This window comes from Galeopterus variegatus, unplaced genomic scaffold, assembly GCF_000696425.1.
Source record: "Galeopterus variegatus unplaced genomic scaffold, G_variegatus-3.0.2 Scaffold2501, whole genome shotgun sequence".
NCBI classification, from domain to species: Eukaryota; Metazoa; Chordata; class Mammalia; order Dermoptera; family Cynocephalidae; genus Galeopterus; species Galeopterus variegatus.
In genome coordinates, this window is record NW_007728612.1 from 232,282 (window position 1) to 249,175 (window position 16,894).

Consider the following 16,894-nt stretch of genomic DNA (forward strand, 5'->3'; position numbering starts at 1 on the left):
TAATGAGTCCTGGCATGCTGAGGTGTGAGGTAGGCAGAACACTTACATGCAGGCAGGCCCTTTGGCGCCGATCCCACAGCCTCACAACACCATAGTAAGAGGAACCTGTGGCCAGGAGGTGGTTGCCATCTGTCTGCAGGCAGTACAGGGTGCTGTCATGGGGCTCCTCCCACTCCATGACACATTTCCTGTCCAGGCAGAGGAGATGCAGGGGAGGTTCAGGGTCCCCTCCACCTCCGCCCTAGCTTCCTCAGGGGACTAGAGGAACTGAGGGAAGGGTTAGGGAGCCATTCTGGGCTGGGAGAGAAAAGCCTGAATCACCATTTTTTTTTTGGCAGCTGGACGGTATGGGGATCTGAACCTTTGACCCTGATGTTACAAGGCTATGCTCTAACCAACTGAGTAACTGGCCATCCTCCTTTTTTAATAGGTGGCTTCTTTCATTGTTTGTTACCTTATTTATTTATGTAGCTGGCTGGTACAGGGATCCGAATCACCAGATTATTATTTTTTTTGGTGGCTAGCCAGTACAGGGATCTGAATCCCTGAACTTGGTGTTATGAGGCCATGCTCTAACCAGCTGAGCTAACCAGCCAGCCCAATCACCAGATTCTTTAAAAACCAAATTTAATGGGAGAAGGCATCCTCTGTAAAGGACTCTCTCCAAGCCCCAGAGCACAGAACAGATTATACCTTCATTGGTATTTTCACATGGTTGGTTACTTGCCATACGACTTGAGGGGGAGAAATAATAAAGGCCTCAAGAAAGGCTGGGACAGATTGCTGTGGGACAGTACCCTGACAGCCCCAGAGGCCCAGAGAAATACCTGCTCTTATCAGCACCTGTTGGCTACACTCTCCCAGCCCACAGGGACCAGGGCTGCCGAAGGGTAGGGAGTCAAAGCTTGATATGACCTTGCCGCCCCTTTCTTCCCAGCCCGACTAGAGTCTCTGTACCCTCTCCCATTGGCTGACCCAGAACAGGAGGGAATACTGGGAATAGGATGGGGCTCCCACCACCTGTCCTCCCCACCCTGCACTCACCGGACACTGGTGCGGAGGTCCCAGTAGCGAACGTAGGTGTCATAGCCACAGGACAGCAGTGTGGAAGGGGACTCATACATTACATCCAGCACCCCAGCTCCTGGGGGAAAGTCACTGCCCAGGTGTGTCATCAGCTGCCCACTGGGGAGAGGAAGGGCAGAGGGTTAAAGGCTACCTCACCTTGGCCCCTATACATTCTTTTAACCTTCAGTGGCATCAGACCTTAGGGAATGCAGCTCTCCTTCCTCAGCTAGAATTAGACTCCCTGAGGAAGGGAGCTGAGGGAGGAGGAGCCCTAGACTCCTACCCCTCTCATCCCAGCCATGAGGCCTCTCCAACCACGACCAGCCCCCCTCTCCTCCCAGTGTCCCAGCCCCCAGCTAAAGGCCTCAGTCAGATGCCAGCAGCCCCTCCATCACACCTGCATGCCGCCCAGCCACTCCTTCCTTCTCAAGACAATGAATGGGCCTTGCTGAAGGGATTGGACACAGACACACACACGCAGACACACACACACACACATATACACTGTTACTTTATACTCCTTGATCCTGCAGGTCATGCAGTTCTGAGCTGCCTGAGCCCAATGCCTTAATTCCTGCCTGTAATCTGGAGCTCAAACCTCATTGGGGATAAAGACCACACAAAGGGAGAAGGGGAGTCCCAGGAGATGTTAAAACAAGTAAACACCTTTGTGTCTGGGGAGAGAAATCGCTGAGAAAGCAGCTTAGCGGGCTGGTCCCTGGTGTTCCTGGCCCTGTTGGCCCCCAGCCCGGGGCTAGCACGCCTCTGTGATCACAGCCCCCAGCCTGCTGGGCTCCAGCCTGCTCCCCCCACCCTCACCCCACCCGGTGGCCAAGAGCAGATTACTGAGAAGAACAATTTCTTTGTGGCTGTGTAATTCCCTCCGTGACCGCGGCAGTGGGCAGACCCCCTGCCCCGATGCCAGACCCCTAGCAACCACGTAGGGGGGCCTCCTGACCCTAGCAACTACCCCTCAACATCAAGTGCACCCGCTAATCCCTGTGGCTAAGGGATGGAAGGAAGTATTGAGTTTCTACAGAATGACTGGGGGGAATGAAGGAGAAGGGGCACCCTCCGGACCTGATGCCTCAGCTTCCTTCACCCATGAGTTGCTGGGCTCTCTTCCCATGGCATGACAGGAGAAACAAGGCCATGGACACTTCAAAGGGACACCAAGGTAAGAGGCCCTGGCATAGGGTGGAGAGGACTTCACGGCCCCACCAGCCCAAGCTTTGGTCCAAGCAGCATTTCATCAGCAAAGGGCTTGAGACAGACAAGGCTCCAGTCCTTCCACCTCACTCAGATTCTGATCCTCAAGCTCCCTTCTCCCCAGCAGAGCCACCGTCTTCGCTTCAGGCTGAATGAAGGAATCAAAGAAGGAGGCTAGAGGTTCCTTTCCACCCACTCTGCCTTTCCCTTTGAGCCCTGGGCAGTGAGCCCCAGCAAGGAGCACAGCTGTGGTCCAGTGGGAGGTTAGTCCCCAAGTCAGCATCCCTGCCCCCAGCCTCCTCTCCAGGGAAGTTCTTGCCTTCCTCCCAGTGGCCCAGTGGTGGGCTGGGGAAGAAGATGACAAGCCTCTGTCTGTTAGGGGGCTCCTGAGAGGGATCAGGCAGAAGGCTTTCTCCCCAGATCAGTGTCCCCTAGAGACCACTGACCACAGCTCTGAGAGGAGCCCTCCTTCCCAGATTGGCCACCAGCCATGATTCAGCCACCCTGCCCAAGGCCTGTAGGGATGTCAGTCTCTCTTTTTCACAGGTATACATGTCATTTGTGTACACTGGGTAAGGGCTATTTTTCCTCCTTCTTCCAGATTTGGGGGCCCTGCCCCCCTCCATTAGTGAGGACTTAAGGGATGATTGAGGAGCCTTCCCCTTTAATCTATAGAAGTAATTTCATGTTTGTTTGAAATAGAAGATGAAAGGCAGTGGGGGGTTGGGGAGAGTGACGCCCAGCATGGCTCTACCTGCCCACCCCTGGTTCCAAGGTTCAGCAAGAAGGAGAACTGGGCACCCATGGAGCTGGGCAGGGACAGCAGCATAAGGGGCACACCCAGACTGAGCTGCCAACCTGGGCTCCTTCCCCAGCATCCAAGCCACCACTGGAAAATGCCATGGCCATAAGTATCTGCAATAAGAAATACAGAACAGCCCCAGGGGCCCCTACCCTGTGGGAGAGACCCAAGGACCCAGTGAGCACCACCTCTTGGGAGCCACAGCAAGTCCTGCCAGCCCAGCCTGGCCAGGGGTGAAGGAGTTCCTCTCTGCTGTGCTGTTCTCTGAAATGGCCACACACACTTTAAATGGGCCAATAAAAAGATACAATTTATTTTGCCTCTGGAACCAGGACCCTCAAGGCTCTGTTGTGTAGTGCCTGTGAGGTTAAGTTCAGAGCATAAACTGACACACCAGGCTCTGGGAAATGGCCCTTCTCTTCAAATAGCGGCCCAGCGGTGCCATAGGAGCCCTGCTGGGGCTTTGATTTGGGAAAACAAACAGAAATGGCACCATGGGCCCTTCGCAGGCCCCCACTCCAGGCCCAATTTAACTAAAAACCTCTAGCTCAACTGGTCTGGTGGAGGGAGAGATTGGCCCAACAATAGGCCCAAACTTTGGGGGCATGGGGGACAGAACAAGCTGTCTGTCTCCTCAAACCCTCCTCCTGGGCTCCTTTTCTTACTGCAAGTGTGTTCTTGTAAAAACGATTAGATTGCAATTTGTATAACATGGTGACCCCCAAATTCAGACGTTTCACCCCTTTTCTCTGGAAAGAATGTTAAGAATGCTTCTCGGCCTCTCTCTGTGGGGGGTAAGAGGAGGGTGCAGAGCCTTGGCTGTCGCACAACTTGTGTGGGAACGGGGCTGCCACTCAGAGCCCTGGGCCAAGACAGGAGCAAGGGCCAGGTCTGTCAATATAGAGGGCCAGACAAAAAGTCCATTCCCTTCTAACTCCTGTGGACAAAGCCCAAGCCTCCAGGAGCCGCTGAGAGCTGGGGGGCCTCCACACACCCCAGCCTCCCCCAAGCCTGACTCCAGCAATTCTGTCTCAACCCAGGGAAAGATAAAGACAGATGGGGCTGCCTGTGTGAGTCTGATGAATGAGAGGCAGGCTAGGAAGGGGCCCTGGCTGTGTGCAGGCTTCTCCTGGGAGGCCCTGGTACCTGAGCAGAAAAGAGCAGAGTGGGGCCATATCCCTGAGTGGCCCCTTGAAAAGAGAATCTGGTCCCCCTGGCCCAACCTACCCTGCCGCCCAGAGGATTCTACTGCAGCTGGAGGGAGAAGAGAGAGGAACTTCCTTCCAGTCAGGGAGGAGGGAAATTTAAATAAACCCTGACAGACCCCCATCACCATCTTTGTGGGAACAACTAACTGCAGGTAGGTGCTGGCTATGAAGACCTGGATGACCCATCTGGGAGAGGCCCTGAATGCCAAGCTACAGTCAGGCCCAGAGGGGCAGTCCCTGGCAGCCCACCCCTGCCCTCCAAGCCTGGTGCCCACTTCCCTCCTCTCGCAGCCTCCACATGCCTCCCCCAGCTTGTATTAGAGTGTTCCCGAGACACCACTGGCTCCTGCCTCCCAGCCCACATTTCAGGATGCCTGTGGTTCCCACACCATTTTCTGGCCATTTTTAGTGTACTGGGTTCCTGATGATGCTCCTGGAGACCCTATGGGTGCTCATTCCTGCATCTGTTTGAGTTCTACCTGTCTGGCATATACTACCCTGAAATGCAACAATGGCTTTTGGGGAGAAAAGGATGGAAAGGTGACAAACAGCTTGTCTTCTTACATCTCTGCTCCCTGGGTGACAGATGTCCTGAAGTTATAAGCTGGGCCCAACATGATCTCTAAGAGAATGAGGGGTTTTTCCTCCTTTCCTTCCACCCCCTCCTTCCCTCTCTTCCTTCCATCAACCCTCAATCGAGCACTTTCTGTATATTAGTCATTGTGCTTAATAGAAACTACAGGGAGATGTGAGCTGTGACAGTGAAAGAAACATTGTCCCTGCCTTCAAGGAGTTTTCAATCCAGCGAGGGAGAGAAAGTCTGAATCATGTATCCAACTAACAATACAAAATGTGACTTGATGGGTACCATACAGAGATAAAGGAAAGTTCTATGAGGGGACAGATAAGAAACGACATTTCTGGCTGGGGGTATTGACTAACTCTCCAGTGAGTGACAGGCAATGACAGAAGAGGGGGCTGGCTTAGGCAGAAGTCATAGCAACAACAAAGGTGCAGAGCTAAGGCTACCAGGCTGTGTTCTGGCTTTGAGGTGTGAGGGAACAAGTGTCAGGACCTGCAGACCATGGCGGGCCTCAGGGTGTACAATCCTCACCTGGCACGGACTCCTTGAGTGGCACGTGGCAGCGAGGCTCTTGAGCAGGGAGTGATTTTCCTAGCCTAGCCCCCTGACTGCAGATAAGGAAGCCAAGGGCCACAGAGGAAAAGTGACTTTCTTAACATCACATAGCAAAAAAGGGCAGAGCCTGGATCCATGATAAGCGCTGGGCTTCTAGAAAACCAGTCTGGTAGTGGCATTCAGACTGACAGGCACATAGGGAAGTAACCTGAAGGGTCTGTTTTATGTGTCTGCTGGGGCCAGATGAGACTGCTGTGCAGGTTACTGGGGGAAGAGTAGCTGCCGCCACAGCAGCTCACATATATTGAGTCTATACCATGTGCCAGCCACTGTGCTGAGTGCTTTACACATATCAGCTCATTTAATCCTCATAACAGACCCATGAGGTAAGTTTCTCAGCCCCATTTTACAGATGAGAAAACTAAGGTTTAGAGGTTGCACTCCTCTTAAGTGTTAAAGTCAGATGTGTATGCTCCAGAGTACACACTCTTGTGGTGGCACTCCTGGCCTTTACAGACAACACAGCTACTAGGGGACAGATAGGCCCCAAATGTAACAGAGGAATGGAGATGAGGAGAAGCCCATGGAAGCTTCTCTTGTCTCAGCGCCATTAGGTGAGAGGGCCCTTCCCAAACACACAGCCTCTCACATGCATGTGTGTGTACACGTACACAACCCCCAGCACCCGCCCTCGCACACGTGTTCAGACACAATGGCTCAAAGGCCAAGCAGCCGGGCAGCCCACTTTGTACTGCTAACAAGGGGACCGTAATTACAGGAAGGGGCAGCCGGGCAGATAAAAGGATACAAAATTTCAACATCTGTTGCCATAAAGGGATAAGGAGAAGTGAGAGGCAAAGTATCAGTTTGGTGTCAGCAGGCAGAGAGCCAATTTCAAAGAGTTCAGTGGGACAGAGGGGACAAGAAAGAAAAAGGAAAGGGGGGAGAAAGAAAGAAAAAGAAATTACAGGGTTCCTTAAAGAGGTAAAGAAAAAAGAGAATGAAAAAAGCTGTCAGTAATACTTTCAAAGGACAAGGCAGGTACATTAAAGAGGGGCAATTCCTGTAATCACCCTGACTGAGGGCCAGGCCTCCTGCATGGGGGGGTGGGGGGGCAGAGGGCCAGGGGCAGAGACAAAGCCACACCTGGGTGGGATGGGCACTAATGGTGCCCTCACAGTGGCCCAGCCTGCACTCAGGACACCATTGCCTTCTCCAGATAGTTAAAAAGGGCTCTAGCCAGATGCCCCTTGCCATTCCAAATACCATTAAATGCCCTAACATTTATATCCTGTACTCAGTGCAGGAATACCAAGATAAGTTCCCAGCTCAGAGGGGGAGCTATACCAGTCCACACCTGCGGCTGACCAGGTGGCCCTTATGAGTGCTCTAACACAGTATTCAGTGGGAAGGGCCACCAACTCCAGCCACATGGATCAGGATCAGGGAGGGATTCATGGTGGAGGTGCTGTTTATGCTGAAAAGTGGGCAGAGTTTCATTAGGCAGAGATGGGGTATACCAGGCATGGTGTTGTCTTAAGCAAAGGCTCAGTGGAGAAAAATATAGGGCACCTGTCAGAATGGGTGAGAAACCTATCCTGCACCTGCCTTTGCTGAAAAAGCAGAAACTTAGGGGCTTTGAGAGAAATGGAGGTGTAATGGGGAATTGGGGATAACCCTGGTCCCAAGGGGAAGGGGAGATAAAGGGATTTGTGCAGGGGCATGCACATGGTCACATATACAAGGCAGCACAGTGCCTCAATGCCCTAGGAGCAGCCAGGTCACCAAAGCACCCCCTACTCCCTTCTCTACCCCAGTCCCCAGGATGGCTTAAGGCTGTGGCTGGACCCGCTGTGACACGTTCAGGTATGGAATCACAGGCCTCTCCACCCTGGAGCCCACCTGCCCACAGCCACCAGGGGCCCTAGTTGTGTCCTACTCTCAGGGCACCAAGGCTAGATCCAGCTCAAATGCCCCTGGGCAGGAAAAGTAAAACCCACAGCAAGAGCAAGCCCATGTAGGATGGGGGTGTGTATAGTATCAGGGCAGTTAGACCCACCTGAGCCTTCCAGTGGTTGGGAGGTGTGCCCTACACAGCCAACACTTGGCACCTTCACTAGGGCCTAGCCAAGGGCCCTGCTAAAATGCAGGGAGAGAACACAGGATGAGCCTTGATTCCCCCAGACCCTAGGCTCAGGAGCAGGATGACTTTGGCATGGTTCCTTGGGGCCTGACAGGACAACAGGGCCTAGCTAGGAATACTTCAGTGGTAGGCTATCAGCAGAGTCTGTCATGATGGAGGTACAGGAGTTCCTGGCACTTGATGTTTGAGGGCCTGATGACCACTAACTGTGGAAGCAGGAATACTCTGGTACTCTGAGGTTGGATGAAAGACTCCATCTTTCTCATTTAGACAGATTAGAGATAATCTGTCCTTGGACCCAAGCCCATGGTGTCCAGCTCCAGGAGAGAGGAAGGAAGGGAGGAAGGGAGTAAGGGAGAGGGAGACAGCCAAGCTCCTTGCCTCCTAGGCAATGGCTGTGTGCCCATGGTAGCCCTCTGACCTGTGTGCTCCAGCCAGCACCTCCCCTCTACTGCCACCCCAGCCTAGCCCATAAGGAGAACAGGGTCTCTAGAGGTCTTGATGATGAGGTGCTGAGGGAACCACGGTGAACCTGAAAGGGCTCCCCAGGCATTCTGAGAAGTAGTGTAGGCTGCCTGAGGGCAGGTGTCTGAGAGACACACAGACAGACATGAGGATGGCTCCACCGATGACAGGAGCACTGGTGCCCAGTGGGGAGCCTACACATCCAAGTGTGTCCCAGTCCCCACCATCATCCTGGGAGCACCCCCGGAGGAGTGATACCAGAGCAAAACTGTCCCTCCAGAGCTCCCCCTCCACCCAAGTCATAGCACATACATAAAAGAAAAAATCCAGGCGCTCCTCAAGTTTCAGCAGTGACAGGTTGAAAGCAAAGAATCCATCCTGCACTGCACACCGCCCAGTCCTGAGTCCTGCCGGTGATGCTGCTCCCCCTTGCATATTGGCCTGTCAGTCAGGCTTTGGTGTTATTGAAAGATCAAACTCTGTCCTGCCTGTTCATTACCTTAATCCTATTTTCTACATGGCTTTATTATCTGCTTGGGCTTCTCTGGGAAAGACAGCTCCAGAGAGTTGTCCTGTACATCCATTTCCTCCCACCAAAAGCAGATGCCTGCACCTGAGCATCTTTCCTCAATCCCTGTACTGCTTAGTCCTCGAAGCTTTCCTAGGGACAGGACAGATATTTAAACAAGACCTGGCTCCTCCCAGTAGTGACTGGAGAGTCTGGGGGATAGACAGAAGGCAATGCCAAGTGATGCCCAGGGTAGCCCTGCTACAAGCAGTAGAGCCCACAGGCCAGCTAGAGGATGCAGTGGCTGTTTCTCACTGGCTCCAGTGAGAATCAATAGCTGGCTTGTGCCCATTTTCATTTGGGTTCATTCTAGGTTCAGTAAAGACTCAGTGTTTGTGGTTAGTGAAGTCTGGGGATTTCATACAAGAATGGCAAAGAATTGGTGCCTTAGAACTCCATCCTGAATGAACATCTGTGCCCAGGAGTACCCCTCCACCAAGGCAACCACAGGCAGAAGAGGCCACTCAAACATCACCCAACCTTTGAGATGAAGCTGGACCATGGTGGTGCACCCAGATCACCCCCTGCCTTGTGTGTCATCTTGGGCCCAGGCAGGTGATGGTGCCAAGGACAAGACTCAGCTACATGACTAAATAAAACTGACTTTCAGCAGAAATGCCCATCTGTCAAGAGCCTTCTCTGTGCCATGAGGTCAGCAGGTTCACCTCCCCCTCCACTAGTCACAAAGCCACAGACATTTTGAGGATTAAAAGGCTGAGCCTCCGCAAACTCCAAGATACTAGTGTGGAAACAACTGTGGGTGGGGAGGAAGAGAGAAGAGGAGGAGACAGACTGCATTGGATGGATGCCCCCAAAGTGGCAGGCGCTGTGTGGAGCACTTTTCCACGATAATTTTGTTCATACTAGTTCTGTTAGGTAAGGATGATTAATTCCCACCTTACAAGTGTGGAAACTGAAGCCCAGAGAGAACTAGAGTTACGGAGCTAATAAGCAGCAGAGTAACTGTGGAACTCAGGTCTGTCTGCCACACGACCGGTGCTCACTCTGCCTCTCCTCACAGCCTCCAGTCACACATGCGTGGGCAGCTGCCTCCTCCACCAAGGGAGGGGCCCCTCCTGCCCCAGCCCTGTTCAAATGGAAGAAGGGCCAGTGGCAGGAGTTTGGCAGGGTGAGTTTATGGGAACAAGTTTCACAGCCTATAAGAATTCCAACATCCCAGGGGCTGAAGAACAAAGAAGGTTTGGGAAGTTTTAGCTGGGCTGGCAACAGTGTGATGTGACCACTGGCCACATTAACAAAAGTAGATCTAGAACGAGGGAGGTGATAGCACCTGCCACTCATCAGACCACACCTGGTCTGTTCACTACTCATGTATGAACACACCATTTCAAGTGGGATAAAACCAGATGAATTAGAGAAACTTTCAGGTGAGACTGGTCCTAAAACCAGTGTGAGACCAACGACTGTAGGTCACCCATCCAGCCATTCCTCCTCACATTCTTTCTTGTTGACCAAACCCTGATTCTGTGCCACCCCCACCCCTTCCTGCCACTGCCAGTGTGAATGCAGAGAAAGCTGGGCTCTTCCCCAGGCTCAGGAGGGCAATCCTGACTGGCCATTCCTTTCCACAGTCAGGCATTTCTCAGAGAAAAAGTACCATAAATCCAAATTGTTGTTATAAATTCTACATGAAATTATTACCTATTATAAATTACGTCAATAGTCTCTTCAAGCTAACCCCAAATGATTCCATGTGAGAAGGCTCCGCAGCAGAGGCTCACTGTGGGTTGTGGAACAAGGGTCCTTCCCAGCCTTCTCCTGGACCACTGGGCCAACCAAGGCAGGGGTTGGCTCAGCTAGTTCTTTCCTTTGTCTCCCCAGCTGCTCTGCCCCTACCTCCACTTGAAGCCACAGTAGGCTCAGGAAATCTCTTACCTGTTGAGGTCCCAGATTCTCAGGGGTGAGAAGTGCCCACAACAAGCCGTCCCTGTTACAAAAGAGCTGCCAAACAAAAGAAGAGCAGAGTTAGATCTGACTTGTCAGAACTTGTGACGGAAGTGGCTACACAATTGGAAATACCATGCTCATTCTCCAGGGATCGTGAGGTTAAGCCAGAATGAGAGAAGCAGCCAAGAGAGCCATCAAAAGAGTTGTGGGAAGACAATTTGGCAAGGGCTGTAGCCTCCCAGAGCTGCCTGGCCAGAGGACCCAGAGGCTCAACGACGGCTGCTCAGACTGGGTTGCATGGTCTCTGCCCACCATGAAAACACATTTCTAGATGTGCAACTCTTAGTCCAAAGGAGAGCAAACCTGATGGACTTCAGCTGTATGAACCTTGAGAGCACAATGCCATGGCACAGAAAAGGTCTCCTGGGACTAGGTCGTTAGGGGCTGGAAGATCATGTGATGCCCAGGTCAGAGGTAGGAGTGGCTGGGGGGGGCATTACTAAAGATTTTAAGAGTTAGGGGAATCTGGTAATGTGGCAAAAGCACTGGGTAAGTGTAAAGGCACCAAACTGAGAAAAGGAAAAATATGAACGGTGAGCAAGTCCCATGGAAGGTTATATGACATTATATGCTAGTATTCTGCTAATAGGCAGAATCCTCTAAGGAAATGACAGACACTGCCAAGAGGTAGGCAGGAAGCAGCACACTAACCATATTTGCCAGAGTATCTCTTCAACCTATAAAAAAGTCAACATATATAACCTGCATAGTTTCATTTTAAGTGGAAGCACAAGCCTAGTGTGAAGGATCAGTGCAATGAGCCAGGCTGGCTGTAGTGCTAGGACTAGAACTTGAACCTATGAGCCAGATAGCTCCTTTGTTAGAGGATCTGGCAGGGTGGAGAGGGAAAGCCTTCAGGAAACCTGGGCTTGCAATCCTACATAGCAAGCAGGAAAGTTGAAAGCAGCTGTGTCACGCAGGAGCCCTGGGGCAGGGATTGGCCATGTCCCTACATGTCTTGCCTGGGGGTAAAGGAGACTGGACATATTAATGACACATTAAAAATGTGTGGCCCATCTGTCCTGGCCCTGCCCAGCACCTGTGGCTCTCTGATCCCAAGCGTGTCAGTTGGGAGATGGATATCCACAGAGAGGACTCTGAAGAAGCCAGTGGCTTTGGCTAGGATGGGTAGTTGGCCTGCCAGTTGCTGATGGGGAGATATTAGAGCAGGCATTGGCCAAGCCACTGTTTTTCAATCAAAATTGGAGTGCAGGTGTCTGCTTTTCAACCCCAAGCTGATAAAAAAGCCATATGAGCCACCCTGGGGCTCTCATGCCTCAAGCTAAGACTTCCTCCAGGGACATGCCCCATCATCCCAGCTTTCTCTTGACACATGGGATTGCAAGCAGCCACTAAACTACTGAGTGGCAGTGCCAAAACAGCTACTCCTGCCATGCCTCAAGTTACTCCCAGCCTGGGAAACAGCCACTGGACACTGAAGAACCAAACTACAAAGGCAGGAGGTATTGCCCTCACCTCCCTCCCCCCATCATTTTTCTCTTTAGGGTAATCCATTAATAACTGGCAAAGCCAATTACCTTGGGTTGGAAACATAATAGCCACTTGGAAATCATTCGAGCAGGTAATTGGGCTCTCCATATTTTTGAGGAGTGGGGGCCAGGTGAAGGGCGCCAGCACAGACAAACAGACATCTTAAGGAGGCCTGTGGCAGGCTTCTGACTGGCCACAGGCCTAAATTAGCATCAAGGTAAGTCAATAGAGAGAGAGGGGAGGAACCTGGAACTTTAATCCCTGCCACTTCCACAGCTCTGACCTCCCAGCAGGGAGGGTGGGGGTGTGGTGGTGGGGGGGACATAAACACCCTTCCCAGGGACTCCTACCCTCCTCTGTTCCAGCCCACCCATGCCTGGCCCTGACCATCTGCCACCAAGAGGAAAGCTCCTCACCTTCATACCCTATGAAGGGCTTTCTTAATCGCCTGGACATAACACCCATAAATGTTTCTTTCCACAAGCTGCCCTATTCCCTTGCCTAACTAACTACTGTGAAGCAGAGAGGAAGAGAGGGAGGGAAAACAAGGGTGTCTTCCTGGCACTTACGAGGACCTTAGAGTTTAATCAAATTTAACACTCAGTAAAAAACCACCTGAGCAACAGTCAAGCAGATTTTAAGCCAGGTCTTGCTGGGGGAGCACTCACCAGGATTCACATCCAAACCATGGGGGCTGGCTGCAGACACAGTCTGCATACCTCAAACTACTCCCCACTATTTGCAGCCATACTTGCCCCCCATTCCAGTCCCCAGTTCCCACTGTCCTTAGGAAGAATGAGGCAAAACTACAGAACAGCCACATTCAAAATGAGAAGATTTAAAAGAGTGTGCCCAAGTACAGTCTCCCCAGAGTGTCCGACAGACACATGAAGCAGAGGAAGAGAAGGAATTCACCACTCTGGAACACTCAAAGGATAGGTCACATCCCACAATGAGTCCACAAAACAGAAATTATTATTCCCATTGTACAGAAAGGGAAAAAAAATTAAATGACAGCCACACATAGGACCTGTTGTTCACACACTCAGACCCCTCCTTCTAGACTCACCAGATAAGAGTGCTTTGAAAAGTGGTCAGTGGATGGGATTTGAGCATCACAGGCAGCTCTACCATCCTCAGTTCTCTAACCTAACTGTTGGTTGAGTTATACCCAACATCATGCCATGTGCTGATCTCCTGCTGCACCTGTATCAGCCTGATTCTTCATCCAGATCCTACATCCCTCACCATGCTGGGTTTGATGCTAAGCATGTCAAAGTTTCTCAATAAATACTTGGAGAACAACCAAATGAAAGTATGTACCATTCCTTCTATGGCTCCTCCTAGGGGAATACTCTAAGAATTGTCTTCATTAGAAAGCCTTTGCCATAACCTTAATTTAGGGTTTGAAATTACTGAAAAATCAGCTCCCATGAGAAAAGAAAGAAAATTCAAATGGCTTTTGCCCTCAGTCCCACCTCTTTCCTCAGGGATATCCCAGGAACAAGGATGTCAAAACCAAGTTGAACGGCAGAGGCAGAAGCTGGTGGCTCCCCAGATAGGTTGACCATCCCTCCTTTGAGTCCCTAGCATACTCATGGGACAAATGGCATTTTTTGGTGCATCTTCCCATCTCCCCTGTGAGATTATGAACCAGCTGATGGCTCCTGTGTCCTCCAGTGCCTAGCACAGTGCCTGGCCCAGAGAAGGCACTCACACAAACCTGTGCAACTTAACTGAAAGGACTTTCCAGAGCCCACAGCCAACACAGCTGTGGAAGCTAGTCGTGTGGGCTGGAAAGGTGGTCCCTGTGCTTCTGAAAGGAACAATTCTCAGATCACCAAAGACTCACCTGAATGACACATGGCATAGTCATACATTGTTAGGGGGATGAGAAGTCCCTCATAAGCACTACAACCAGATAAGAGATGAGAAGTACCAACAGTACCTAAAAATTAATGTCCAAACACACACACACATACGCACTCTCTCATGCTCATGCACACTCACACAAGTACACACACACTTTCTCTCTTAGCTAGAGGGTCTAAAAGTCATTCTGACTCCATAAACTCCATTCTTTTTGGACCAGAAAGCCCTTACCAGATGTCAGCCTTCTACAATTTCTCATCCTGTCCCAGACCTTGCCCAGACCCTCAACCTACCTTACTTACCCCTTAGTCCTAGCTCAGGCAAACCCGGTGTCACAGAGCCCATCATCAAGCCCAAGAAGTAGACACAGGAGCCCTCACATCGGAGAACACACCAGGAGAATGAGGGGTTCTGTACTCAAGTTGAAGAACAGAAAATAATAAGACATAGAAAGGAGGAGAGGAAGGTGAGAAGGAAAATTAGTTGGGCATGGGCAGGCTGAGAGGAAGGTAGATTCTTGCTGCTTCTGTATTAGTTTAGGCCCTTTTAATAACACTAGTAATTTATTGAGCACTTACTATGTGCCAGGTGCAAGTGTTTCAAAAGCATTATCCCACCTAATCCTTATAACACAATGCAGTAGGTACCACTTTCCCTCTTTTACAGATGAGGAAACTGAGACTCAGAAAGGTAACGTAACTTGCTGTAGCTCACACAGGTAGCAACTAGTAGAACTGAAACTGAAACCCAGTTAGTCATGATTCCAGAACCAAGTTATGACATCACCCCTCACCCTATAAACTCTCATCTTGGCTACATTTCAAGAATTAGTCTTATTTGTTCTCAGCACCTAGTATCATGCCTGACACGTATTGAAAACTTAAATGCTTATTGAATGAATGAATGAATGGCTCAACCTGAAAGAAGAGAAAAGAGACTGAGTAGCTCTGAGGCAGGACAGTAGAAGTGGTGTGCTCAGCAGCTGTGCCCCATGGCTGGCCTTGAGCCGCCCAGCTGGCCCAGGCCCCAGCAGCCTCTGAGCCCAGGCTGACACACTTTGGCAAGGGAGGCCACCAGAGCTGTCACATCATTCACCAACATGCCCATCAAGTGTATTCAGTTCTCTTCAACCCGCATTGGCATTTTAATTACTGTTGGGTAAACTAATTTGTACAAATGAAGGCCAGGCTGCCTAATAGAATATGCAAGCTCTCTGACCTCTGACAGGCACTGACACGAGATACAAAGGCAGCCGAGGAAGGCTTTTTATCTGAGCCTTATTACTCTCTATTACTCCAATTAGTCAGGCTCCAGTGCTCCTAATTGGAGGAAAAATTGCAATTAAATCAATTTTTGATGGGCTGCAAGTGGGCTCCCGAACCGCCCTGCTTGTGAAACACTGATATTATAGCAGCAAAGGTCACAGGCTTCATCGGCACCTGGGGGCCCCCCGATTTCCCTTGAACCCCTCCTTAAATACCTCAAGGAAACCCCTGCCCCTACACTGGCTTGGCCAGCCAGGCTGGGAAGGAGGGAGTCATTAGAACATGTCAGGTCTCATTGCTGCTGCTGCCATCTGCTAACCTCCGCCACTGACATCATTACAGCCAGTAAGTCCCGAAGCATGAATACAGTGCGAAGGTCACACAAATTCACTCGGTGAGGGGAGCGAGGGGCAGTAGCTGCAGTGACAGCGCTGTGAGGGAGGGACAAGTGGAGTGGGAACAGGAGGTCAACAGAAGTCAGGAAAGGAAAAGACACAGGCAGGGGGCAGGTGAAAATGTGAGGGAGCCAGTTCCTAAGATCCAGCCAGCAGGACACCCTGGGTCAGCAGAGGGATAGAGAAAGAGATGTGTCTGGGAAGAGGAAAAAGGAGACCAATCTTGTTCTCCCTACAGCACACACTACACCTTGCAGCTGGGGAAACATCTACCTGAATGCTGTGCACAGAACTAGAAGACTGCAAGTCACAACTGTGATGGGGGGACAGGAGCATGCTTGTGGGGCCCACCATCCACAGTAGCATCGGTGTAGAAAGGAAGGGAGGAGTTCCTAGAACTAAAGCTGTAAGACCAGGGAGGGGAAGGTAAATACAACCTTGTTCATCAAACTAAAGCATAATAAGACCAAGAGGCCTATTTGAAGCTTGAAAGAGTAAAGCTTAAGGCAAATAAAGAGAAGTTCCATTTCACACAGCAACTGGCATACCATTACCTCAAAGAGATGGTGCAGACAGAAATATAAATTCAGAAGTTTAGCCATCTTTATGGATGACTAAACCACAACGAGTTAACAGGGAAAGGAGAACATCCCTTGCCTTCAAGGAATCAAGACCAAAAACATGTTAAATAAATTATGGTCCATCTACTTGATGGAATATTCACACTCTTTTAAAATGATGTTCCCAAAGAATTATTATATGAGAAAAAAATAAGAGTATAAACAGTATTATGACAACTATTTAAAAACCAGACTGTGCATAGAAAATGAAAGAGTGGAAGAAAACATACTAAAATGCTAAATGTGGTTGTGTTTGGGCAGTAGAGTGATAAGCAATTTTTTCTTCTTTTAAATTTTATTTTCCAAATCTTTAAAATGACTATTTGCTACATTTGAAAGGGAAAAACATTATTTATATTTTATAAGAGAAAACACAACATAACTAGACACTCCTTTCCATGACTCATGGCCAAGATCAGGGGGACCTGATAGTGAGCTGTCTGCTAGAGCCAGTGTCAGCAATAGTGGCCTTGGCACACCTTGGCTGAAGTGTTGGGACTGGCTAGTAACCCAAGGTCAAATTGGATGGAAGGTGCTCCTCACTGGCCTCTTTCTCCCAACCAAGCACTGGCCAGTAGGGATCAAGACTGACTCCTGAATTCCACAACTAGCAGAGGTCTGGAATACCTCTACAGTTACATACACCACACTTATTCTCACACACACCCCAGATCTCTCTCAG

The 16,894-nt window shown here is 50.5% G+C and overlaps 1 protein-coding gene across 1 annotated transcript in view; it reads right to left on the reverse strand.

The window, feature by feature from the left end:
- The window catches only part of LOC103598085 (F-box/WD repeat-containing protein 4), a gene marked incomplete at its 5' end in the record, with an annotated part of 56,614 nt that overhangs the window by 889 nt on the left and 38,831 nt on the right, over window positions 1-16,894 (reverse strand). Inside the window, 3 exons of the mRNA XM_008582007.1 lie at window positions 47-188; window positions 1,045-1,185; window positions 10,498-10,563. Coding sequence (XP_008580229.1) covers window positions 47-188; window positions 1,045-1,185; window positions 10,498-10,563 — 349 coding nt within the window. The remainder of the gene's footprint in view (window positions 1-46; window positions 189-1,044; window positions 1,186-10,497; window positions 10,564-16,894) is intronic.